We start from the raw sequence: 24,303 nt of genomic DNA, 5'->3' as shown, positions 1-24,303 counted from the left end.
CTCCCTGCCGCGCCCAGCACCAGCCTGGGCAGCCTCGAGAGCATTTTTTCATAGTTTCTGGAGCCCCTAATGCCATAAGCCCAGCCTAGAGCCAGGCCTCCTATTTACAGCCCACAGCTCTGCATGGCATCTCTTCATAAATAAGCGTCGCCCCCCTCTGAAAGTGGGGCTCCAGCAAAGGCCCCCTTCCCCTCGAAGCAGCATACCTTCTGGCCCTTCGCTCCTCCTTCCCACCTGCCTGGGAGCAGAACGTGTGACCTCTCAGTGCCACAAAGCCGGCCCCTACCCAGGCTCTGATGGGAGGTACCCCAGACCACTCCCTACAGCCGCACCTCCTTGATCCTCGGCTGTCCCTGTCATCCTGCCCAGCTCTCCGGTGAGGCGTGAGTGCCCACAGCCCAGTGGGGAGGGTGTTGCCTAGGCTAAGTTTGGAGAGGGCAGCCCACGTCCTCTGCCACCCACTCCCAAGGCCTCAGCCCGGAGCAGACCACTCCAGAGACGGGCTTTACGGATGCACCATTCCCATTTGCTGGGCTGGGCAAGGCAGGACCTGGGCCCACGGTCACCAGGGATGGAGAGGCCCCAGTAGCCCCTTCCCTGAGGAAGAACAGAGGGGTGGCCAGTGGTGCCTGGAAAGCAGCTACTTAGGCAAATCCCTGCCTGTCCCCCTTGCTCCCTGCACCACGTCCTGCAGAGTCTGGGCACCCTGGAGGCCCAAGTGGGCATCAGAGGAACCGCCTTTCCACCACCCCCAACCACTCTCAGGCTGAACCAGCATCGGCCTTTGTCCTCTGGCCCGTTTTCCTTCAAGGGCCAGGCCTCCAAGATGCTACAGGAACCAAGGCCAGGTTGTCCACGTGCCTTCCCCCTCAGGATGCTCACCTGGGCCTTCCCTGAAGTGGCACCTTGGGCCCACTGAGTACCAGGCCCTTTGGGGCACTCTCTACCAAGCCAGTTGGGCACTAGGCCAGGTAGAGACAGTCAGGGACAGAGTCTACAGCTGGCAGACTTGGGAGACGTGTGCCCTCCGGGTGGCAGGAACTCCTTGACACCCACGAGGCTCAGCTGTTGCCCCAGGCTGTGTTGCCTTCTGCCTCCACCACAGCCACCTCCTCCCATCCCCACCCAGATGGACAAGCCTGGCATGGGTGCCGCCAGCCCTGCAGGGGAGTGAGGGCTGTTACCTGACTCAATTCCCACTCGTGCCTGTGGCTCTCCATCTCCCCCACACACACCTCCAGGCTTTGCCTGTCCACACACCCACATGGCTGCCAGGTGCAGGAATCAGAGCCCACGGCCACAGCAAGGCTTCCTTCAGCTCTTCCCAGACTAGACCTGACCTTCCACTATCATCCCATCCCCCCAGGGCTGGTAGAGTTCAGTCCCAGACCTACAACAGCCAGCAACAGGAGCTGCCTAGAATGTTCCCAGCCACGTGTGGAGGGAGCGGGCACGAGGGCACCACCCGGACCCCAGCCCTCCACTCCTGCCCCACCAGGCTAGTGCTGGGCCCTGGATGTGCTCTGGGTCCCCGCCCCTCCAGTCCTTTCCAGGTGCTGTCTGCTCTGCCAGAAACACCTCTTGTCCTTCCTTCTGTGCATGGTGGGCCCCTACTCACTCTTCAAGGTCCACTCACCTGTCACCACCCTCTCAGAGGGAGGTCCCCTGTTCTCCAGGTTTCCTGATGCCACACACACAGTACCACATTGACACATAGCACACTGTGCTAAGATGGTGTCTGATGGGTTTGTTTTGTCACCCCCGCCATCAGACATCCCTTCTGTTTTGGCACCCCCTGCCCCCATCAGACATCCCTTCTGTGTCCCCAGCACCTGGCCCAAGGTCATTGGCTGGTGACAGCAGCAGTAGGTATCAGTGTATACATAGACACAAGCATTCTCGGATAGGTAGTGCTCAAGTGAAGGTGCCCTGGAGGGACATCCTTGGAAAGAAGGGCCACGGGGAAAGATGACCTAATATGTAAGCGAGACCATCTTGTTCAAAGCAGGGTAAGACAATTGTCACATGCCTGGCTGTGAGAGCCCAGCGAGAGATCTGGCATCTTAGTTGAAAGCCCTGGAGTCGCCTCTTCTCCCGGCCTGAGAGGCGAGGTGGCAGCACAGCAGCCCACAGCGGTGGGTGCTCTCTGTCCCCTACAGGCCCACCAGGACTGGTGCCCACTGTGCTGCACAACCCAGCTTTCCCCAGAAGCCCCAGCCTTTCAAGTCCCTGGGACCCTTGTCCCTAGACCACCCTGTATGACCCAACTGCCCCGCTTCCCAGAGCCTGGAGTCATGCCCTCTGTAACACAAGTCAGTCGTCCTCTCTCTCAGCCATAAAGCGCCTGACAAAACCCCAGCCCTGATCAAACCTAAATCATCCACCCACTGCCTGCCTTCAACCAAGCAGCTGCTTTTTCCGGAGCAAAACACTCTCTGCATCGACTGCATGACCACAAATCTCCAAACTTTGCTAGTACGCTCACTCTCCCTCTCCTCTCCAACCTCCCAGCCTCTCCCCCGCTGTGACTGTGCCTGGTACTTAGGAGAAAATGCTAGTCATGGAGCGGGAACTCACCCCCCACGCCCACCTGCATCTGAGCCTAACTGTATTTGCTCCGCTGGAAGAGCGAGTCCTCTGCTTGTGCCCTAGAGCCCACCCCCTCATCTGGCCCACGGCGCCACTCCTTCCATTGCCTGGCTCATGCCCACGGCCCCCACAGCCGCCCTTCTCCAAAGTTTGCCTCCAGGCATCATCTCCGACTCCTCATGTCTCTCCTTAACCCTTGGCAGGGCATCTGTAGCCCGCCCTCCACGGAGTTGACTCTCCATGGGTCATGTGTGGCTCCACGTCACCAAGCGCCAGGCTTATTTCTGTGTCTTCCTCCTTCTCAGCAGCATTTGACACAGCAGACCTGCCCTTGGGACACTCTGCAGGTTCTGCTCCTTCCTTTAAGGCCACTCCTTCTCAGCCTTGTTCTCCCAAACTCTAGAGCTTCTTACGGAGAAATGATTCCTCCTCCCCACACAAAAGGGATGTTTGTTTGGCAATGTCTGGAGACACCTGTGACTGTCACAACAGGGGGAGGGAAGTGCTGCTGGCATTGAGTGGGTAGAAGCCAAAGATGCTGCTAAACTTCCTGCAGTGTGCGGGACAGCCCCCAACCACCACCATCAGGCACAAAATGCTGGTAATGCCGAGACTGAGAAATGCCTGTGTAAGTGATGCAGCACCCCACTTGGGTCCTGGGACCCCTCTTCTGTATATAGGCCCACGGCTCCCATGCAGATGCCAGTGGCACTCCACTGTGCATCTCCTGCCCTGCTCACCTCCCTGAACCCGGGGCTCATTCAGCACACACACTCCCTGCCCCCATGATGTCTCACAGCCACCTTGGACTTCACATCCCCATTCCCCCAGCCCTGCCCCTCCCCACCCGGAGCTGTGCCCTCACCCCCTGTGTGCAATCGCAAGTGTGGCTGCCTCGACCCCCAAGCGCACTCCAAAATCACCTGGCTCTGTCCATCTCTACAGCCCCCATCACTCTCGCTTGCATGACTGCAGCGGCTTCCCAGCTGTTCTGCTCCTGACCCACTTTCCAGGATCATCCAGACTTTTTAAACCTAAGTCAGATCTGGTCACTCCCTTCCTTAGAACCCTCTGGCAGCTGCTCCCTGTTGCTTTTGTGATAAAACCCTCCCTGCGTCCGCTTGCTGCCTGCCCTGGCCCTGCCACCTCACACCACCCCCTCATGCCTGGCCTCTTCCTGCCAGGGCCTTTGCCCTCTGGGCTCTTTCCCTGGGTTTTCACAGGCAGCCACCTCTGGTCACTCAGGTCTCAGCTGCAATGCCACATCCTCAGAGGGGCCTTTCTTCCTGACCAACAACCTAAAGCAGTGCTCCCCTTCCCCATCACTGGCCAATACCAGCTGGTTTCTTACTGCCCACCCCATCTTGTCTTCCCCCTGAGCCCCCAGGCCCAGCCAGCCCCATATCTGCAGAAGAACCCAGATTCAGAGACTAAGAGCCAAATCCTAGTGGAGGCTCGTGATGGATAGCCTCCAAGTGGGAGGCCTGCGGGAATAGATCCCATTACCTCCCCTGACCCAGCATGACCACCGCCAAGCCTCAGTCCAGCACCGGGGCCCTGGCATGGCCACCCAGGGGCCGATAGGTTGTGAGGCAGCCATTTCTGATAATGGGGGCCTCTACACGCACTGCCTCTATTCTACGGTTGGCCCAATGTCTCGGCCTGGGAGGCTCCCAGTGGGGCCGTCACCCTTCTAGGGGCAGGGCCAGAGCCCCTACTCGCCCATTGTGGACAGTGTCCCCCCACCCCAGGATCCTTCCCTCATGCTAATGCCCGAGTCTCAAAACTGACTCAAGATTGAAACCCAAGACAGACTGAAAGAGGCTCCAGAGTCCAAGAGCGTGTCCTCACATCCCTTAACACAGCCCGAGCACGGGACCACTCCAGAAGGCTGGCAGAGGCCAAGCTCTCCCTGGACCTTAAGATGCCCAGGCCCCCCCACCCCCTGCACGGCTGCTCCCCAGCCATGCCACCCTGAGCCTCCGCTCCCGAACCCTGTTCCCTCCTCTGGTGGCAGGTATAACCCAAGGACAGAGGCATGGCACGCAGGAGGTGATCAGCATGGCTCAGTGCACACGGCGGGCACCAGCTTTATTTCCACCTCCCCAAACACCCGAAGCTCCTGCCCATCCTGACCCCAAGCAGGGCCTCCTTAACCTTCTGACAGGCCACAAGAACAGTGCCCCTTGGGGACTGAGGAGCTTCTAGCCCGTGCCCGCTCACTGACACCCTGGACTCTGTCTTCATTCCTGGAACGAGCCTCACAGGGAAGGCTAGGGAAGAGAAGCGGGGCTCAGCTGAAGGCAGACAAGCCGGGTGACCCCCAGCCCCTTCCCCAGCCTCTTCTGGCTGAGCCCCAGGGTGGTGAGGGGGAGACAAAGCTCCGGAAACAGCGCTCTGGGGTGTAGATGCACTTCAAATCCTCTGTTCAGGGGCCTCGTGTGCTTGCTGAGGGTCCCACGGTGCAGTCCTGATAAGGCCCCCACTTCTTTCTCTGCTCCCTGCTGGCAGCACCCTCAACCCGGCAACTTCCTGTTCTACAGAGGAGTGAGTTGGATTCTAACAGCCTCCTGGAGAACAGGCTAGAGGCTACAGCTGCAGAGCAACACCCCCAGCACCTGGACTCCAGGGATAAGAGGCTATTCCCAAGGTCTAGGCCACATGGGGAGGTGGGACCACCACCATTAGTGCATGCTGGGGGCTAGGCCTCAGCCACAGGAGGGCTTCCAGGGGCCTGCAGGGCTGGAACCTGCTTCTTCCTGACTTACCCCCCCACCAGGACCTTGTCCCCGGAGAATGTCATCTCTCATTTACAGCATCTTCCAGGGCTAGGGCAAGAGTCAAGAGAAGATGGAGCCAGGCCTGCCTTCCAGGATGACAGACCCTGGGAGCCCTTGGGGGAACATGGTGGGAAAGGGGCAGAGGAAGAGGCCTGGCCCTCTGCGAGGGGGTGGGCATATTGGGACTGGAAGACAGGGGCTGCCTAGAGGAGCCAGGGGTTGGAAACCCAGCTCCTCTGGGCAGAAGATACCTTCCCCACTTGGGGACAGAAGCCACAGGCTTAATCTCTAGGCTTCTCCCTGAAGTGACTTCCCTGTGCACAGCCTCCTGGCAGAGCTGGGCTCCCCACAGCAGTCTGGATAGGCACTGGTTGGTCTCCCACTTCTGAAGATGAGGCTGGGGGTTCCATGGGCACTTGGGCCAGCCACAACTGCCCCAGAGCAAGACCAGAAGCGCCTGCTCCGGGCCTTGGCCTTGGGGAGGAAGCTGGGGACTGAAATAGCCTTGCTGAGGCCTCCGCAATAAACTTCTTCAGGGCAGGGGACTCCCACCCATGTGGGCTCTGTCCAGGCCCTGCAGGAACACGCTGGCCACTCCCGGATTCCGACGACAGTGCCTCCAGAAGCTGCTGCAGGGGTGGTCTAGGGGCAGGAGCAGGGCTCCTACGGTTGCTGTGGGCTTGGGACCCTGGGGCAGGAAAGACAGGAGGTCAGACCTCAGAGTCACAGAAGGAAAGCAGATGGGTCAAGCTGCACAGAGCCAGAGCTGGCTCCAGCTTTGTTCACGGGGACACAGAGCCCAGCTCACAGGGGCAATAACCCGCCACACCACTGCTACCCCACACCAATGCCTTCAAGATCCAAATTCCCCCACTAGAGACCAGGATGACAGAGCCATCCCATTTTCTCCCCACTAGCGCCTGAGGTCACCATCGAAGGTCAGGCCACTCAGGCTCCTACAACCACTGCATTCACACCCAAGGCTACTGAGAAAGTTAACCCGCCTGATCAGCACCGCAGCACCCGCCTTCCAGACCCCTCGGGCCACTCTGTGTGTGACAATAGCCACTTCTCACCCCATATCTAGGACCTCTTCCAGAACTATTCCTGCACTTGCAGCTATGTCTAAACCCAGGCCACCAGGAGGACACAGCCAAGTGCTCTCAGGCCCGTGCGCAGCACCAGGCGGTGGGTTGGGTACTGCTTGCTCTTTGCTGCTCCCCCAGACCATGACTGCCACCTGCTACTTCATAAGAACTCTTTCGTTTTGGGCCCAAGTTCTCTGGCCAGCTGGCCGCCCTAGCCCCTTAGAGCTGCCTCCACACCTCGGTCACTCCTGGCCACGCAGCAAGGGCTTCACAATGAGCCACTCTTCCCTCAGCCAACACTGACCAAACCCACACTGACATGCTTCAGCTGGCGACTCCTGTTCCCTGCCTAGTCCCGCTGACCTGACAGCCCACCCCCCCCCTCCAGTTGTCATGTCTAAGAAGGCTGCTATTCCTGAGGTCCCAGATCCCCGCTGCGGCTGCCACCTCCTACAGCCGCCGCCTCTGCTCCAGCTCACTTGCCCACTCGCCGAGGCAGCAGGCTCTGCAGACCCACCAAGCCCCTGGACACTCCTCACCTGGCTCAGCCTCCACAGCCCTCATGGCAATCACTTCCTCAGAGGCAGCTTCCATGGCCTTCCCTTCTGTCACACCTGATCGTAAAGCCCCAGTCCTGGAGGACCAAGCCCCCTGCCCCACCTCCCACCCACACAGCCCCAGCCACAGCCCTGTACACATATCCTCACCAGCTTCATCTCCTGCTCTCCCGTCAGTTGCTCACATCTCCTTTATCCGATCCCGTCTTCCCTGCCTCTCTGGCAGCCTCACCTCGCTCTTCATGGGCCCGAGGCCCCCTCCTCTGCACACCAAGATCCTCCTGCAAACTCAGGTTTGCTCCTTCTCCTTCCTTCCCATTAGGTCCGAGGAAGTGCCTCAGCTCCTACCAAGGGCAGCCCTTCCCCAAACATTCTGGATGTTCTTTCTCCCCACCATGTTGACTCCTTCTCCGGTGTGTCACCATTTCAGCACCCAAACATGCCTCATGTTCACCATCTCGATAAACCCTTCCTTGACCACAGCCCCTTCCACCTCCTAATTCTCCTCTCCCCATGACAGTCCTCCAGAAAACTTCCCACAGAGCTTTTGCCACATCATCTCCTACTCTTTAGTTCTTTTAGAAGAGGTATATAATATTTAATACATATTAAAAAGTATGTAGGGGGAAGAATAGTATTTAACAAGTGGTGCTAGAACTGGATAGCTACATGCAAAAGTATGAAGTTGGACCCTTTCCTTATACCCTACACAAGAGTTCACTCCAGATGATCACATGGACCAAACGTAAAACCTAGAACTGTAAGACTCTTAGATGAAAACATAGGAGTAAATCTTTGTGACCTGGGGTTAGGCAAAGCCTTCCTAGGCATGACACCAAAAAGCAGTGATGAAATAGGTAAGTTGGACTTCCAAATTTAAAATGTTGGTATTCAAAGGACACCACGAAAAAAGTGAGATGACCCATAGAATGTGAAAAAGCCTTTCCAAGTGACATATTTGATAAGGGACATGTGCCTAGAAGATATAAAGAACTCTTACAACTCAGCAAAACAGACAACCCAATTGAAAAACGGGCAAAGAATTCAAACAGACATTTCTCCAAATATATACAGATGACCAAAGAACACATAGAAAGATACTCATTAGTCATTAGGGAAATGAAATCAAAACTATGATGAAATACGTGATACCCACTAGGGTGGTAATAACCAAAATGACAAACAACAAGTGTTGGCAAGGATATGGAGTGATTGGACACTGCTGGTGGGAATTAAAAATAGTTTAGCCACTTGGAAAATGTTTCAGCAGTTAAATATGGAGTTACCATAGGACCTAGAATTCCACTCCACTAGTAGCACTATTCATAATAACAAAGAAGTAGAAACCACGCACATATCCTTCAACTGATGAATGAATAAAATACGGTATATAAAATATGGGAATGTTATACAGCAATTTAAAAGAATAAAGTATTGATACATGCTACAACACAGATGAACTTTGAAAACATTAAAAAGCCAGACACAAAAGGCCATATATGATTCTACTTATGTGAAGTGTCCATATGTGAACAGACAAACCCACAGAGACAGGAAGCAGATGAGTGATTACCTGGGGCAGGGGGCAAAGGTGTGGGGTGGGGGGTGGCTACTCACATGCAAGATGACCTAGGAGTAGAATCTGGGCCATGGGGTATACACATTTCAACTACCCAAGATGTAAGATTGCTACAAGCACTTTAGAAAAGTTTATACCCCTATTGATAGCATATGAATGTAACCATGCATTGCTCCTTATCCTTACCAGTATTTGATATTACTGGGCTTTTAAATTCTTGCCAGTTTAGTGGGCGTAAAAAGGTATTATAGTCTCCATTTGCATTTCCTCAGTTACTAATGAGGTTGAGCGTCTTATGTGTTTCCCATTTGGTTTCTTCTTGAAATGTCTATTAAGTCTCTGGCCCATTTTTCTATTTGGTGGTTTCATCTTTCTTATTAATGTGTAATTCTTTACATATATTGTATACCACTAGTTATGTGTTAACATACACACAAAAAAAATCTCTTCTAGTTTGTAACTTGTATTTTCACTATATTTATGGTGTCTTATGGTTAATGTAGTTGAATGTATGAATCTTTCTAGTTTTATGGTTAGTGTTGTTTGTGTCTTATTTAAGAAATCCTTCCCTATCCCAAGGTCATGAAGACATCTTACTATATTTTCTTCTAAAAGTTTTAAAGTGTCTCCATTTATATCTTATGCATCCAGAATTTATACATGAGTTATGAATTCAATTTTTTAAAATGGATACCTAGTTGTCTTAGAACCATTTAATGACAAATCTGTCCTTTCCCTAGTGATCCATGCCTCTTCATCAAGGTTCTACTTCTGAGTGAGATCTATTTCTGAACTTTCCATTCTGTTCTGATAGGCAATTGCCCATCCTTGCTCCAAATGCTATGTTTATATGAAGATATTTTATATATATAGATGCATATGCATTTTATATGCCATACATTTATATAAGGACTTCATAAACTATGGCTAAATATCTGCTAGGGCAAGTCTCTCTACTTTTTCTTCAGTATTGTCTCGGCTATTATTGACCTTTCATGTTTTCATATAAACTTTAGAATCACCCTGTCAAGATCAAAATTTGCTGAATTTTTTTTTGGTGGGGAGGGAGGGTAGGGGCAGGGTTTTGCTCTGTTGCCCAGGCTGGAGTGCAGTGGTGCGATCATAGCTCACTGCTGGGACTACAGGCACGCGCTACCATACCCAGCTCAAATTTTGAGATTTTAAGTGGGAATTTATTCAATCTATAGATCAATTTGGGAAGAATTGAATTTTTATAACATTGTCTTCCTATCAATGGCTGATATATATGTACTGAAATGTTCCTTAACGATTTTAGTAAAGGTTCATTTTTTTCCCATGAAAGTTTTATACAACTTCTGTCAGACTTATGCCTCAGGACCTGATTTTTATTATTGCTATTGGTAATGGTATGTTTTTCTAAACATTACGTTTTCTAACTGTGGGTATACAGAAATACAACTGGTTTTCACATACTGATTGTATCTACCATTTCTGATTCTCATTAGCTCTAGTAGTTTGTTTACAGATTGCTGCTTTAGTCACCTATAAACAGTGAGTTTTTGCTTTCTTTCCAGTCCCCAGACTTTTCATTTCTTTTTGCCACACTGCAAAGGCTAAGACCTCCACTACAGTACGATGTTGAGTAGATGGGACAAGAGTAGGGAATCTTGTTTTGGTCCTAATTTTAATGTTTTACCATCAAAAATGATTTTTGCTCTAGGCTTTTGGCAGATATTATCTAGGTTATAAAAGTGACCCCTATTTCTACTTGCTAGGAGTTTCTACTCATAAGTGAGTGTTAACTTTTTTCAATGCTTTTTCTGCAGATAGTGGTAAGCCCCCTCTGATCTCGCCCCGCCCACCTCTGCAACCTCTTCTCCCAGCACATCATCCTCCCTGACACCACTTCAGCTCACGAGCCTTCTTCAGATTCCTTAAGTCACACTCCCTCATCACTCACCTGTCCCACGGGGCCCGGGGCCGCTCGGGCCGCAGCCGTAGAGCCTGAGGACCCGAGTGATGTCCGAGGCACTCAGGTTCCATCGCTGGCCGATGTGGACGCCGGGGGCCCAGAGCGGCACGATGGTGGGCAGCCCGCGCCGGCTGAAGGCGAGCCTGGAACCAGCAGGGGGCGCCCCTGAGTCCAGGCAGGGCAGGGGCCAGGAGGGCAGCGCAGAGGGGAGGCAGAGGAGGAGAGGGAGCTCACCTCCCGTAGTGCATCACGGAGGAGTAGTCGTAGGGCGTCAGCATGTTGCTGCTCCGGGACTTGATGAAGTTGATTTCAAAGCCTTAAAAAAACACAACTTGGAGACATAAGAAGGCAGGCAGGAAAGGGGCGGCGAGGGGTGGGGGATGCCTTCTGGGAATTTATAACCCACCTAAGCTGAGGTGTCTCAAACCACAGCCAAGCGTGCTGCTTCCTGTATTGGCCCTGCTTTCTCCCCACCCCCCACCCTGGGAGAAGTCCAAACCTTTACCAGATGACATGGAAGCACAGGGACCTCATGGCTGGCCAACCATCACCTCCTAGCAGTTCCTTCCACCTGTCCTTCCTCCTCTCATATTTTTCTTGTATGGGACTAGTCTTTGCATAACCTGCAGTTTCCATGAAGTCACATGCTGCCCAGAATGTCTAGGACACCCCTCCCCCCCCATCACTAAAGGAAGTATCTACTGTTCAGCTTTGGAGACTTGCCATCCCCCCAGCAGCACCGCATCTCCCCCTCACTGGGTCCTCCTGCCCTTCAGAGTGAGGTCCTGGAAGGGAAGCTGTCCCCTCTCTCCTTCCTCCCCCGGTTCCCTGGCCCCATCATCCAGCTGGCCACTTCCACCCCCTCACAGCCCCCAAGGTAAGCAGCCTCCTTACCACGAAGTAGGTGAGCATTCCAACACTCTTACGTCCCACCACCTACCTGAAATACCTGCCCCTAAAAATCTTATTTCATCCTTTTAAAACCCATTTGGTTATTAAACATAATTTTGAACAGGCAGCATGTTCATCTGCTTCAAAAGTCAAATATTCAGAGAGCTGGCAAAAGTCTCCTACTCCATCCCCCTTCCCGCCCCCACAACAGTTAATTACTGTTATTAATGCACATATCCTAGCAGAGTTTGTTCTGTACGTAGTAACTAAATACAAACACATTCTCATTTTTCTGCATTCTTAAGAGAAACTATCTTTTTGCCCATTAGGGTGGCTGGTGTTTTAACTTGCTTTGTTAGGAAAACATCGAGTTTACTAGTGCTATTTTCTAACTCATTAATTTCTGCTTTCACCTTCATCAATTCCCTCTCCTGCTTTCATTTTCTTAACTCGGATTGACATGCTTAATTTATTTGTTCTCTATTTTTACTGATATAAGTATTTGTCTACAAATTTTCCCTGAGCATTGCTTTATCTGTGAAACATGGGTTTTAATATAACCTTTCATGATTTTTAGAATTACTGCAATTTAACTCCAGAGCCAAAAGAACTATTTGTTGATTTTAATTTTAATTTCCAAGTGGGAGAAGATTTTGTTTTGATTTGTTATTAATTTCTACTTTTTATTTAACATCATGATCAGAATGTTTCCATTAACCTGCTTTTTCAGATTTAGAGTTTTTCCTGGTGTATCATAGAGTGAGTCTCACAAGTGTTCCATGAGCACTTGGAAGGATCACAGTCTCTATTTTCAGGGGACAGAGTCACCCATCACCACCCCCATGCTATTTCCCCAGCCTAATCTGAGTCAGTCTCCAACCCTATCCCTTTGTATGTTGCTACCCATGTGCCCCCAAAGCATCCCTTTCTGTGGGGGCTCCGTGTGTGCCGCTGTCTGGACCCTGGGCACTTTCCCTGGCCAAAGAGGCTTTCATGCTGGAAGCCCTCTGTATGCAGGAAGCCTTCCGAGTCTGTCCACACCACTAACCAAACTCCTGGTTACCCCTCCTCTGCCCCCCTACCTCATTAGGCAGTTATCTTTATCCTTCTCACCTCCTGAATCAGGCCATCGAGCCCACGAGGGCAGGGTCCCCACTGTCGCTAGGATCAGATCCCCAGCACCAAGCCCAGCACGCAGCTGCTACTAGTCCCCGGCATGGATCTGGGACCCACTCACCACCAGCCTCAGCTCTCCTGCTTCCTCTGTCCATGTGCCCGTCAGTGTCCAGCACACTCCAAGCCCCCAGCGCTGCCCTTGGCCCCCTCCACCCGGCACATGCAGTCTGCTACCTCCAGGGCTTCTGCCTTGCTCAAACCCCCCAGCTGGCACTTAGTGGCACATGAGAGACTGCTGGTTGAGTACTCAATGAGTAGGGAGCATAAGACACTGTCAACCCCATCCTTAGGTAGATGACAGTGTCAGGGAAGAGAAATGAAATACAAAGCAAATGGTGACACTGTAACTCGGGCACGACTGGGTGGGCGGATGAAGGCTTGGAGGCCAGAGCAGCAGCAGTCGGACCACCCTCCAAATCCCAGAGGCAAGAGGGACCCCACCTTTCCCATGAACAACAGGCAGGTGGCAGAGAGAAGGGACAACCTCATCCAAGGAGCCAGGTGACTCCTTAGGCCCTGGCCTGTGCCTGCCATCCTCTCCCAGGACCAGCCTGGCCTGTGCACAACCTGGCTTACCTGGGAGGATCTCGTTCCAGTCGACACGGATATAGCGGTCCCGGTCGGCCCGTGCATGCTCGTGCCAGAAGCCCAGCACATGCATGAGCTCATGCAGGACGATGCCCCGGCCCTTCCGGAGACAGGCGGGTGCCAGGGATACCATCTGCATCCCTCCACTGCGCCCCACGCCAGAAAAGCACCTGCAGGGCCATGGGAACGAGCTGGGTGGGCACCAGCCCAGAGAGAGACACAACCAGGCCTCTTCCCTCCTCCCAAGTCACAGGATGGACGGGCACCAACGAGCAGGCCCCAGCCTGGGCTCTGACCCCACGTTTGCTGTTCTCCCACAGGCAGGCCCCACCTACCCTCCGGGAAGTGGGCATGTTGGACCCCTGCGACCAGCCTGGGCTGTAGGGAGGAGGTGGGAACTGATATTACAGCTCATTGAATGAGCACTCGCACGTCATGAGCCAAGTCAAAGCTTTCATTCACGTTGTCTCAGGCCCCTGACAAGCCAGGAAGTCGCTGTTGCCACCACCCTCACCTCAGAGAGGGCAGAAGAGGCTCAAGTTTGGGGACTTGCCTGGACTCGCACGATTCGTGCACTGTGTGTCCCGCAAAACCTGCACTCCCTCGTGGCACCATGGAGTCTCCCGGAAGATAAGGGCTTCACAAATGAGGGTCTAGCACCCAGTTCCCATCCTGTCCCCACTTTCTGCCGTGCTGGTCCAGCGCACGTTGGGCAAACCGCTCAGGGTACACAAGGGGACTTTGAACCCCAGAGGACAGCCCAGAAATAGGTTTTAGACACTGAGTTATTTCTGAGCTGAGCACAGAAGCCAGCTGAGACATACACACCTCCAGACACTTACCCATACATGGGGATGATGGAAATGAAGTCTCTCTGGCCCTGGTGGGCGACAAACCTGACGCATGTGAAACGTTCAAACTCAGCAAACGCCTCCAGGATGACGTTGCGGCTGGGCTCATCTGGGGAAGACACTCCGTGGCTGAACTCCCAGCCAAGCCCCCAGAGCCCCTGTGGCCTCTGAAGTCTCCTTGGGGGGCTGGGAACAGGGCTTCAAACTCTCTCTCCCAAATTAGCATCAAGAAAGGGCAGCACAGTAGTGTTGGGGAAAAAGGCTGGGCTCCAGACAGACCCTGGCCATGTGGCCTTGGGAAGGTCACAGTCCCCTGCACCATGTGGTCTCAGCAGGGACCAGATCACCCTGAGACATACCTTCCCCCATCAGCTCTCCCAGGATTTTAACCCTCCTGACTCAGGAGGCCTTTGGGAATAAAAGTGCGTCTGTGGAAGGGCTCTTTGGGGCCGGTGGAGGGGACACGGAGATGTGAGAGGAAAAGGGACGAACCCCAGAGAGGAGCCCGTGCTGGATCAGGAAGAAGGGGCTGAGGCCAGCGGGAGGCCCACGCCACACTTACCATACTTGCTAGAGAGCAGGAAGGGGATCTCTACGATGCCATCACTGCTCTTGGGCCACTTGTTGCTGGTTGCTGACAACAGTCGGAAGGGACTCTAAGGAGAGAGAGCAGCTCAGGGATTCCTAGGGACATAGGCCACCCAGGTGCCACACCCCAGGCCCTAAAGATGTGGGCGGCAAGGTGTGTGGAGGTAGGGGACCATGGGGTGGGGCACCGTGGGGCAGGGGACATCAACTGCTCAGCTACGTGAATCATGACACATAAGACAATCGTTTGGCCTTGTAACCAAACCTCGCTCAATAGAACTGAGCTTGCAACCTGTTCCATCGCACAGACAGAACAAGATCAGTCCCTGGGGAGGCCGGTTAGGAGGCCCCGCACCCCAGGGAGCCCTGGATCAGAAGGGCTCAGGGCTCCGCCGGCAGCCCCACCCCCGCACCTCACCAGTGCCTGTCCCCGGAGCAGGGCAGCAGCCAAGCTTTCCTGAGGCAGCACCTTGGCCTCAGCTGTCCCTTCCCCACTCTCCAGCCCACCAGACCCCCTGAAGCACAGGCTCCATGGCTCCCCAGCATGGTGCCCACCAAAGCTGGATTCTGCTCCACGAGGGTCACACGGCCACCTCCTATGTACTGGCTGGATAACCTGGCCCTGCCCTGCTCCCAGATTCCTGCACAGCCTTGGGGCTGGCCTTTGGCCCTTCAGCCCAGCCACATGCCATGCCACCCATAGGCAGCCTCTAAACCCAAGGGATATGCTTATCTTCCACCAGGTCACTGTCCTACTCAGGAGCCTTCTGCTGTCCCCAGTAGCCTAAAGTATGATACTGTTCTCCTAGGCACGGTGGTCCTTTCTGCTCTGATAAGTCACCCCAATTCCCACCAGCTTCCTCCCTCTGACTTAGCCCCGAGACCCCAGCCAAGAGATGGTCAGTCTCTCCATGTTACTCCTTGTTCTGGTTGCCCTCGTCACCACTGCCACTGAGCCACTCACCTCCTACCCTACAGCCCCACCAGCCGAGCCCTCCACAAGTACCTCCACTGGCAGGGTACCAAGCTGGGTCAAGGGGTCAAACCTCCTCCTCTGGGAAGCCCTCTTGGGCTGACTGTGCCAGCTCTTCAGATATCCCCTTCCCTTAGCGCTCAGGCTGGCTTATTCTTAACAAAACAGTCACATTGACTTTGACAAAAAGGTGTCTATCAAGTTATGTCCCTCACACATCAAGCCCCATGACACCTAGGGGTGAGTACAGAGTGCAGCTGTCGCAACCTGTGAACTTATCTCCGCCCGCATGTGTTAGTGTGTGCGCACGCTCACCGGCCGGATGATGTCCCCCTCCACGAGGAAGCTGCTCTCTGGGGTTTCCTCTGGGATGAGTCCTGGGGAGGGAGGGTGGGATGTGTGTTGGCCCACGCCCCCAGGACACACACCCTAGGGACAGGACAGACACCCCCCAGAGTTTGTTCTTTCTTCAGCTTTGGAGCTGGAGCTTCTGTGAGCACCAAGTATGTGTGGCCTTGGGAAGGTGGCACAGCCCCGAGTCCCAGCCTACAGATAAGTGTGTGTGGTGCTTCTCGGCCCGGCTGCAGCCTCTGCCTGCTCACAGCCCACGGCCCTGCAGTCCACGTGCTCCAGTCCCAAGTCCAGGTCCTCTGCTGTCACAAAGCAGCGGCCTTTTCTTTTAGCTGTCTCCTTCCCCCTACCCCAGCCCCCATCCGATCCCTGCCCATCTGTGTCATATTCTGGACCTGTGAAGTGGCAAGTGACAGATTCCAGTTTGCACCACCACAGGAGGCAGCAAGTCCTGGCTCTCACAGGCCCTCTCAGCTTGCCTCTACTTCTCCTCGCCCCGAGCCAGGGAGGGTTCTGCAAGTGACTTACAGAGGTCGTGACTGTGAGGGAGCGAGGGGCACAGGAGGAGGCCAGGGGAGAACATGGGCTGGCCTGAAGCGAGCCTCAGCCTGATCTCACGGGAGCTCTGGGCCACAAATGGCGACACAGACGCCTACCACCTTGAGGCCGGGCCAGACTCCCATTCCTTCCGAGTCACTGTGGGCCACCCTGGACAGTGGAGGCAGCTCCCTTTGGCCAAGAGCCCGTCTTGGAGGCAGGTGCAGTGCGTGTGCTATTGAGCAGCAACACCGCAGCAGCTGGGGCTGCGCGGGTGCTTCCCAGGGGAAGGAGCATCGGGAGGGCACAGGCAGCTGTTACCGCAGTAGCCTCACACTCCTGGGCCACCGGCAGCCAAGAGTCTTCTCCACGGCATCCGACAGCCAATGCCAGGGAAGAGTCACTGGTCCTGGTAGCTCCAGACCATTCACAGTGACCCGAGGGTGGAGTGGTGCCCGGCTCAAGGCTCAGCAGGTGCCGGGACTCCAATCGAGCTCAGAGAGGAGGGGGCAGATCACATGGTGGCTACCACATCGGGTAGATCCCCACCCTGCCCCTAGGGCAAGGTCACCCCTCGCCCCTCCAGTGCTTCAGCCATGATGGCTCTAACGTCTGAACCCCAGTCCTCATTTCCACCAGCTCTGTCCCAGCTGAGATCCCCAGACAGCGAGCCCCTGAGCCTCAGGCCTCTTTGTCCCCCAACCCCCTCCCTCACACCTGCAGACCATCCTGCACGAGTGACTGTCGTGTTCTCAGACATCTGCTAATGACGTAGTCCAACACCCAGGCTCAGAGAGCCCCAACAATCTACACTTTTGTCAGGCCATTTTTAAAGAACTTACAGTTTTCCTGTAAGTTTTTTTACAAGAAAGCTTATAAAAGTAACAATCCACTAAGAAAGATCTAAAAAATAAGCAACTGCCCATAGATTTTCTACCCACTTAGAGCCCAGAGTAAGCTGGTACATTCCCTCCCAGATTTTTCTGCATTTCCCAGTGTTTAGCATGTTTTCACACAACATGGACAATGTCATATCCCTCCAGGCCACAAGACACAGTGCCCTCACCTTGGTTAATCGCAGGGATGTCCTTGTCCCAAGACACCTGGGTCTCGTCGGAGATGAGGCCTTCTGACAAGCTGGTACCACAGGCTCCTGGGCAGCTGGAGGCCAAGGGCGCTCCAAGGATCCAACCTGGCCCAGACAGACAGGCTGAGCAGGTGCTGGGGTGTACAGACAGGGACATACACACAGACGCCTGCAGTGCCCTACTGGTGAGACCAGACAGCAAGCTCAGCCCCTGATGAAGAGGAGGACTAGCAAGGAGTCCTAGGAGCCTGCCTGGCCTCTCTTCTCAACCCCAAACAGCGCCAAGGCCTAGACTACTTCAAGGAAGGAGCTGCCTTCATAGGACCAACACCTGACTCAAAAAGGAATGCGTATCACACATGAGGTGGGGGAGGGGGCAGGGACAGACCTCAGGTTCTAATGCCAGTGGCAGGTGCAGCGCCAGCCTCAGACCCTACTCCATGACTCCCTGTTGTAGCCCAGGCTTTTGGAGAATGGGCAAAGCCTGGGTGACTTACAGTCTCCTACTTCCACCCCAAAACAAGTGGGTCTGGGACAGGACACCTGCTGTCTTCTGCCAGGCAGAACCTCTGCTCTGAGGGTTTTCAGGGGGCCTCCCCGTCAGCCCCGGGAGCTGACTTCTCCAAGGAACGTCCCTGGAGAGCACCCTTGCTCCGCGCCACTGAGCTCAATTAAGATCTCTGCAAGCTCCAGCCACACCCTTCTGGTCTCTTCCCGACATTCCGAAGGATGGAGCCTGCACCAGGAGGGTCAAGAAGCCAGCTTACATGGCAAGGACAGCAGAACCAGCACCTGTGGCCAGAGGCCTCCCATGCTCTCCATGGTGGATCCCTGCTGCCCCTTCAGCAAGCAAGAGGACTAATCCCAGAGGGACAAGGCAGCCAAATTGCACAATTGGGGCCACCACTGCCTCTTAAATAGCGGCTTCTCCAGCTCCCACCTGCAGCCCCTAAAACACCTCCACTGTAGCCCCGCCCCAACCACTGCCACCTGCAGCCCCGTCCTACCACCTCCACCTGCAGCCTCGCCCAACCACCTCCCCCTGCAGCCCCGCCCAACCACCTCCACCTGCAGCCCCGCCCAACCACCTCCACCTGCAGCCCCACCCTACCTGTGGTCCCTACCCCCAACCCAGGCCCCAGCTTTTGGGACCCTGGTCCAAACCCTTCCTGGCTGAAGTGGGTGAAAGAGTGAGGAGGGGCCCCATTTGGGAGTGTGGGTCTTCTGAGGTCCCCTCCAGCCACCAGGGGGCAGAGAAACATCGCAGAAAGGTGCTCCAGGCCTAATCCTCCAGCTGGGGAGCTGCCTTTTCCCACCCCCACCCTGTGTTCAGGTATGGGAAAGGCTGCCTGAGACCCCAGGCACCCCCAGTGTATCTGTGGAATGAGGGAAAGGTCGCTACATTTTTATACGCTTGTATTTTAGTATACATGTGGAGAAGTACATGATCACAAACAAGTGCAGGGCTCCGTGAAATTTCACAGACAATCAATACTCCATGTAACCAGCACCCAGGAGAGGGCTTCGCGTGGGAACAGTGGAGCTTTGGGATGCCAGACCCTCACATGGCCACGACCCCTCTAATCTGCACAACAGCCTGGCACGCTCAGTGTTTATTCCCATTGCCCAGATTCGGAAATGAAAGCTCCTTGCCTATGTTCCTCCTCCTCCGTAAGCCTCAGCCTCAGCCAAGTCACCTGGGGGCCCCACCTGGATTGAAATCTTCAAGGAGAAGCATGGCAACACTGGGTGGCATCTGGGGACACCCCACCATGGCCCCCAACGCCCAGTGAAGGGAAGCGACAGAGACGAGAACGATAGCTATTGCCCACAGGGACCCCCCCCAGCACTCCTGCTATGCCTAGAATCCAGCATTTCTCAAAAGATGGGAACCACAGGGAGAACGCGATGGAGGCGGATGCGCCTGCTGCCTGCACAGGGTATTAACAAAGTCAGAACGCAAGTGCTGGGCATGCTAACTAGCTTGGGTGTGGCCATTTCACAATGTGTGCATCTGTCAAAACATCATGTTGTACGCTTAAATGTACAATTTTTGTCAATTATACCTCAATAAAGCTGGAAAAAACTAAGTGAAATTTAAAAATACAGTCCATTGAAAAACAAAGAAGGCATGAAGCTGACCACTAAAGATGAGTGTTTGGCAAACAAAAATGGTGATAATAATAATAAAGAATTACTCTGCTTGGGTAGAGAAACAGATTCTTGGTTAAGAAATGCAGCTGGTCTTGAGGACATTTTGCTGAGTGAAATAAGCCAGTCACGAGAAGACAAATACTTTCACTTACACGCAGTATCCAGAGTAGCCCAAGTCAGAGAGAGGGAAAGTGGGAGGGAGGCTCCCAGTGTTGGGGGCTGGGGCTAGGGGGATGGGGAGCTGTTGTTAAATAGGTATAGAGTTTCGGTTTTGCAAGAAGAAAACATTCTGGATGTCTGTCGTACACATGAATAGACTTTACAGTATTGGATACTTACTTAAAGATGGTAAAGATGGTAAATTTTATGTCTTTATCACAATTAAAAGTTAAAAAATAAATAGGAAGAAAGAGAAGGAAGCAGGGAGGGAGAGAAAGAAACAGAAAGAGAAAGGCAATTTGTTGGAAGGCAAATGATTAAAAACACAGGGAGGGGAGAGTGGGGTTGGGTGGCTGGGATGGGGTAGGGCAAGGGTGGGGTGGGCAGAGACCTCAGCCCCAGTTCTGACGCGTGTAACATGAGGCTCTGTGGGGGAAGTCCCCATGACTTAAGGCCCCACCTTGAGCTGGGTGCGTGGGTTATAGGCAGGACCCAAGAGCAGCTCACTCAGGTCCTGAGGAAGGCAGGGTAGCTACCCCAGCTTGGCTCCGTTCTCACCAGAAGCACCTCACCCCACCCCTCAGAGAGCAGAGAGAACGAGGGTGTGCTCGCATCCCTCATTCGGCCTCATAGAGCCAGCGCCCACCTGTGCCAGCCTCCAGGCACAGGCCCAGCCCTCATGAGCGCCCAGTCTGGTCCAGATGCACACCTGCACACCTGTACATCTGATCCACGTCACTCCTGGGCCAGGTAGCTAGTGTTCTCTGAACACCTTCCATGTGCAGGTACCGCATGAATTGACTTGTGTGGGTCTATGCCCTAAGACGTGGGAGCTAATGATAAAACTCCATTTTATAGAAAAGGAAACTGACATACAGCAAGGTTAGGCAAAACTGGTCCGTGTCAAACTACATTCCCGCCCCCCCAACCCAGTGCCCCCTGCCAGTCACTGAGAATGTGGTAGGAGATGGCACTGGGCATGGCGACCCTTGAGCTGAACCTGGAAGGTAAAATGGAGTTAGCTGGATGACACTTCAAGTGGCCAAGTGTCAGGGTGAGGCTGAAGCAGGACTGGCTCCCACACAGCTGGCCCCAAAGGCCCCAGGACCCGCTTCCGGCAGCCTCGGCACTCACCCATCGGCTTCTGCTTGGGCTGGGCCCATGTCTCTGTCTCCACAGACACCCCAGTCCTGTGCTGGGCACGTAAACCATGTCCACAAAGACACGCTAGTTGGGTGGGTGTGCACCAGACACTGGGCTGCATGCCCTTTGGGGACATGAAGGAGCTCTGGAACGGGGGCTACCAAGAGCCCCAGTGTGGACAGGCATGCTGAGGCCTGGGGGCCCAGCGCTGGGATGTGGCAGGAGCGTGCAGAAGCTGTGCTGCCGCACCGTGAGGAAGCAGAGGCACGCTCGGCCATGACAAGAGCCTCGTGCCTGGACACACGCTCCCCTTGGAACACCCACACACGACATGTACCTATGCACAGGCTAAGAACAACCCAAAGCCACAGGAACCCACACATCCAGCCCACATGTACTGAAAGGAGGTGGGGTCCACAGCACAGGGCCCAGTTCTGCGTCGTGGTTGGGAGCCAGCCTCCCAGAAAGGACCCTTCCCAGCCCCGCAGCCAGAGCCCTGCCTGGGAAAGGACGCCATCCCAGGGAGAGGAGCCAGGGCCAGGAGGACAGCCCTTTGAGGGATTGGTCAGCCTTCCGCCTCCACTTCCCAGACACTGCAGGCACAGGGGAAGCTGGGGCCTGGCTAAGAAACAGCTACCAGCGTTCTCCTGGCCATTGACTTGAGACCACACGTTTGGGGAGTTGTTTCTTAAACAAAATAATATTTTATTGACACATCCTCAATGTTCTGTATAAATATAAAGTGCGAAGTTTCCAACCCCCGCCCATAGGGCTGGGAGGAAGTGGGGAAGCAGTGTTAAATGTCAGTTGAACACAAATAACTTTCCAACGCCAACACAGGCGTGCAACGCTCGCATGGTATACACACAAGCAAGAGGTCCGCAACACAACATATACGTAACTTCCCGAGTCCCCAGCTCCCCCAGGAGCACAGGGCTCAGGCTCCAGGCCCTGGGGCAGACCATCCCCCAGACAGGGCTCCTGGTTGTCACAGCTTGTTCCTTGGAGCTCTCAGGCCACCAAGGGCTTCAATGTGGCAATGGACCAGAGAGAGTCCATGGGTGTAGAGTCCAATTAATTTCTGCCAGAGGATGGGGAAGGAGAGCGCAGACATACCCTCCATGCCTGTCCCCTGCCTGAGGGCCAGCCCTCGATCCCCTAGCAGAAGAGCACCAGGTCAGAGAGGCCAGCACTCCAGCATTCCTAGCCCCCACCTGGGGGCTTTCCAAACTCTGAGGAGGCAGCCCTCCCAGAAGTTAGGGGGATGTGCTGGGGCAGAGGGGAGCCCACCTGTCCATAGTCAGCTTCCCCAGGAATCAGTGAGAGCCAGCAAGGTGGCAGCGACCAGGCAGAGGGGGTCCTGCCTCAGTGACACAGCACCTGGGTCTCAAACTGCAGCAGCTGCCCCATGAAACTGAAGTTGGGGGAGATGACTCCCCGCCGTTGCTTAACAAAGTCAAAGGCCTCATCCAGCCGCACACGGCGGCTCTGCATCAAGTATGCCAGGCAGATGGTGGCGGAACGCGAGATGCCAGCCTGGCAGTGCACCAGCACCCGGCCTCCACTGTTCTTCACTGAGTCTGCAAGGGAGATTGCAGGGAGGGGGTCAGATGGAAAGATGCATAGGCCAGGAGACAGGTGTGCCCAGCCACCTCCCCTGGAGCCCCTCCAGATCCCTGGGTGGAGGCCCTCCCCACTTACCAATGAAGCCTATGGCCTCCTGGAACCAGGCACTGATCTCCACCATCTGGTTGTCCTCCACTGGGATACTCTTGTAGCGGAGAAGTCCCTCAAAGTGGTTGGGGCAGCTGGCAGAGACGTTGAGGACAGCTGTGATGCCGCAGGCCTGCAGCCCCTGCAGGTCTGAGGAGTGGCTGCAACTGCCCAGGAACAGGTAGGGCAAGATCTCCACAGGGCCACCCTGGAGGAGGAAGAGGGGCTGTGGTGAGAACTTCTCATCCCAATCTGGGAGGGCCTGAGCACCAGTGAAGCAGAAACATCACAGGCTGGCTAGGACAAGGAGAGCCTTCAGCCAGCCCTCCTGCCCCAGAAAGGTCTCAGGAATATGAGGCGGACACAAGGGGACTCATAGATATACACTCCCAGATACATGTGCCCCTCCACGCCCCAAAATATACATACATACAAACACAGATCCACAAAGACACACAAGAGCAACCACGCCCCATACACAAACACACATAAATGTGTGCTCCAATTTGCATGGGGCCAAACACACACACACACACACACACACACACAGTTCCTCACATCCACAAATGGCAGGCTTTCCCTAGAGGAGCCTAGTCTCCGAGCGGAGAGTACGGGGTGGTGGGGGAGGGAGACAAGAGGGACAGTGACAAAGAGCCCTGATCTCAACTCACCTGGTCATAGAAGGGAGCCCTGGGGTCAGAGTGGATGTTTTCAGGACCTGCAGGTGGCAGCGCCGGGGCAGGGGTCTCAGAGCACAGATCGGGGCAGCAGACCTGGAAGCTGTTGAAGCCTCCTGCAGGGAGGAGAAGGACATGGTTAGCCAGGAACGCCAGGCTGGGGTTCGGAGTAGGGACCGGCCAAGAGCGGGCGGCGCGCTCACCTCTTAGGAAGCACACGGCGGTGGGCCCGGCGCGCGTCTCATGCAGGAGCGCGGCGAGCAGCAGGTGGGCCGGGCCGTCCGGCCGGAGCTCGGCCACCGAGGCGCTGCCTTCGTCCAGCACCACGGCTCGCGCCAGCTCCCCTCGGGCCAGGCGCGCCCGGAGCGCGCGGTCGGGCAGCAGGCAGGCGAGGGCGGCGGCGGGAGGGCCCCGGGCGCGGCGCCGCAGCAGCGCGTTCCAGGGCACAGGCCGCGCGGCGCGCACGTGGCGCCGGCAAAAGGCCAAGAAGGGGCGGCAGTCGAGCAGCAGCGTGCGCTCGGCCTCCCGCGGCTCCCGCAGCAGCGCGCCCAGCGCCGCGCACTCCAGCTCGCAAGCCGCCTCCAGCCCCATGGCGACCGGCTTGGGCAGCTCCGCTTCCCCCTCTTGCTTCGCTGCTTCCTCTTCTGGCTCTTCTCGCCGGTCCTCCCCGCGTTCCCGGCCTCTGGCCTCTCGTAGCGGTCGCGCTGCGCTGGGCTGCCCGTGCCGTCTGTTCTGGGCCAGCTGTGCAGAGGCTCGGCTTAAGTACCCGTGGGCCGGCCTCCGGGTCACCATACAAGGGCAGAGCAGGAAGGCGCTGGCGCCCGCCCCCGCGGCCTCACGTGGGGCGCAGGCTGGGCCAGCCAGGGGC

General features: G+C 55.2%; 2 protein-coding genes across 2 annotated transcripts; both read right to left on the bottom strand.

Annotated features, from left to right (window-relative positions):
• Positions 1-5,650: 5,650 nt before the first annotated feature.
• On the bottom strand, positions 5,651-18,411 carry ASTL (astacin like metalloendopeptidase). The gene is made up of 9 exons (XM_069493859.1): positions 18,357-18,411; positions 17,569-17,694; positions 15,930-15,991; positions 14,616-14,709; positions 14,045-14,162; positions 13,191-13,372; positions 10,782-10,863; positions 10,536-10,690; positions 5,651-6,057 (listed from the first exon to the last, which is right to left on the bottom strand). Exons 1-9 carry the CDS (start codon positions 18,409-18,411, stop codon positions 5,651-5,653), a joined length of 1,281 nt encoding a protein of 426 aa, XP_069349960.1.
• A 3,370-nt stretch (positions 18,412-21,781) lies between these two features.
• Positions 21,782-24,029, bottom strand: DUSP2 (dual specificity phosphatase 2). The gene is made up of 4 exons (XM_069494596.1): positions 23,639-24,029; positions 23,430-23,551; positions 22,747-22,966; positions 21,782-22,625 (listed from the first exon to the last, which is right to left on the bottom strand). The coding sequence occupies exons 1-4, from the start codon at positions 24,024-24,026 to the stop codon at positions 22,411-22,413; spliced, it is 945 nt and encodes a 314-aa protein (XP_069350697.1). The 5' UTR covers positions 24,027-24,029; the 3' UTR covers positions 21,782-22,410.
• Positions 24,030-24,303: the final 274 nt, after the last annotated feature.

The sequence above is a fragment of the Eulemur rufifrons genome, chromosome 19 (genome assembly GCF_041146395.1).
Source record: "Eulemur rufifrons isolate Redbay chromosome 19, OSU_ERuf_1, whole genome shotgun sequence".
NCBI lineage: Eukaryota > Metazoa > Chordata > Mammalia > Primates > Lemuridae > Eulemur > Eulemur rufifrons.
This window is presented reverse-complemented; position numbering and strand designations above follow the sequence as displayed.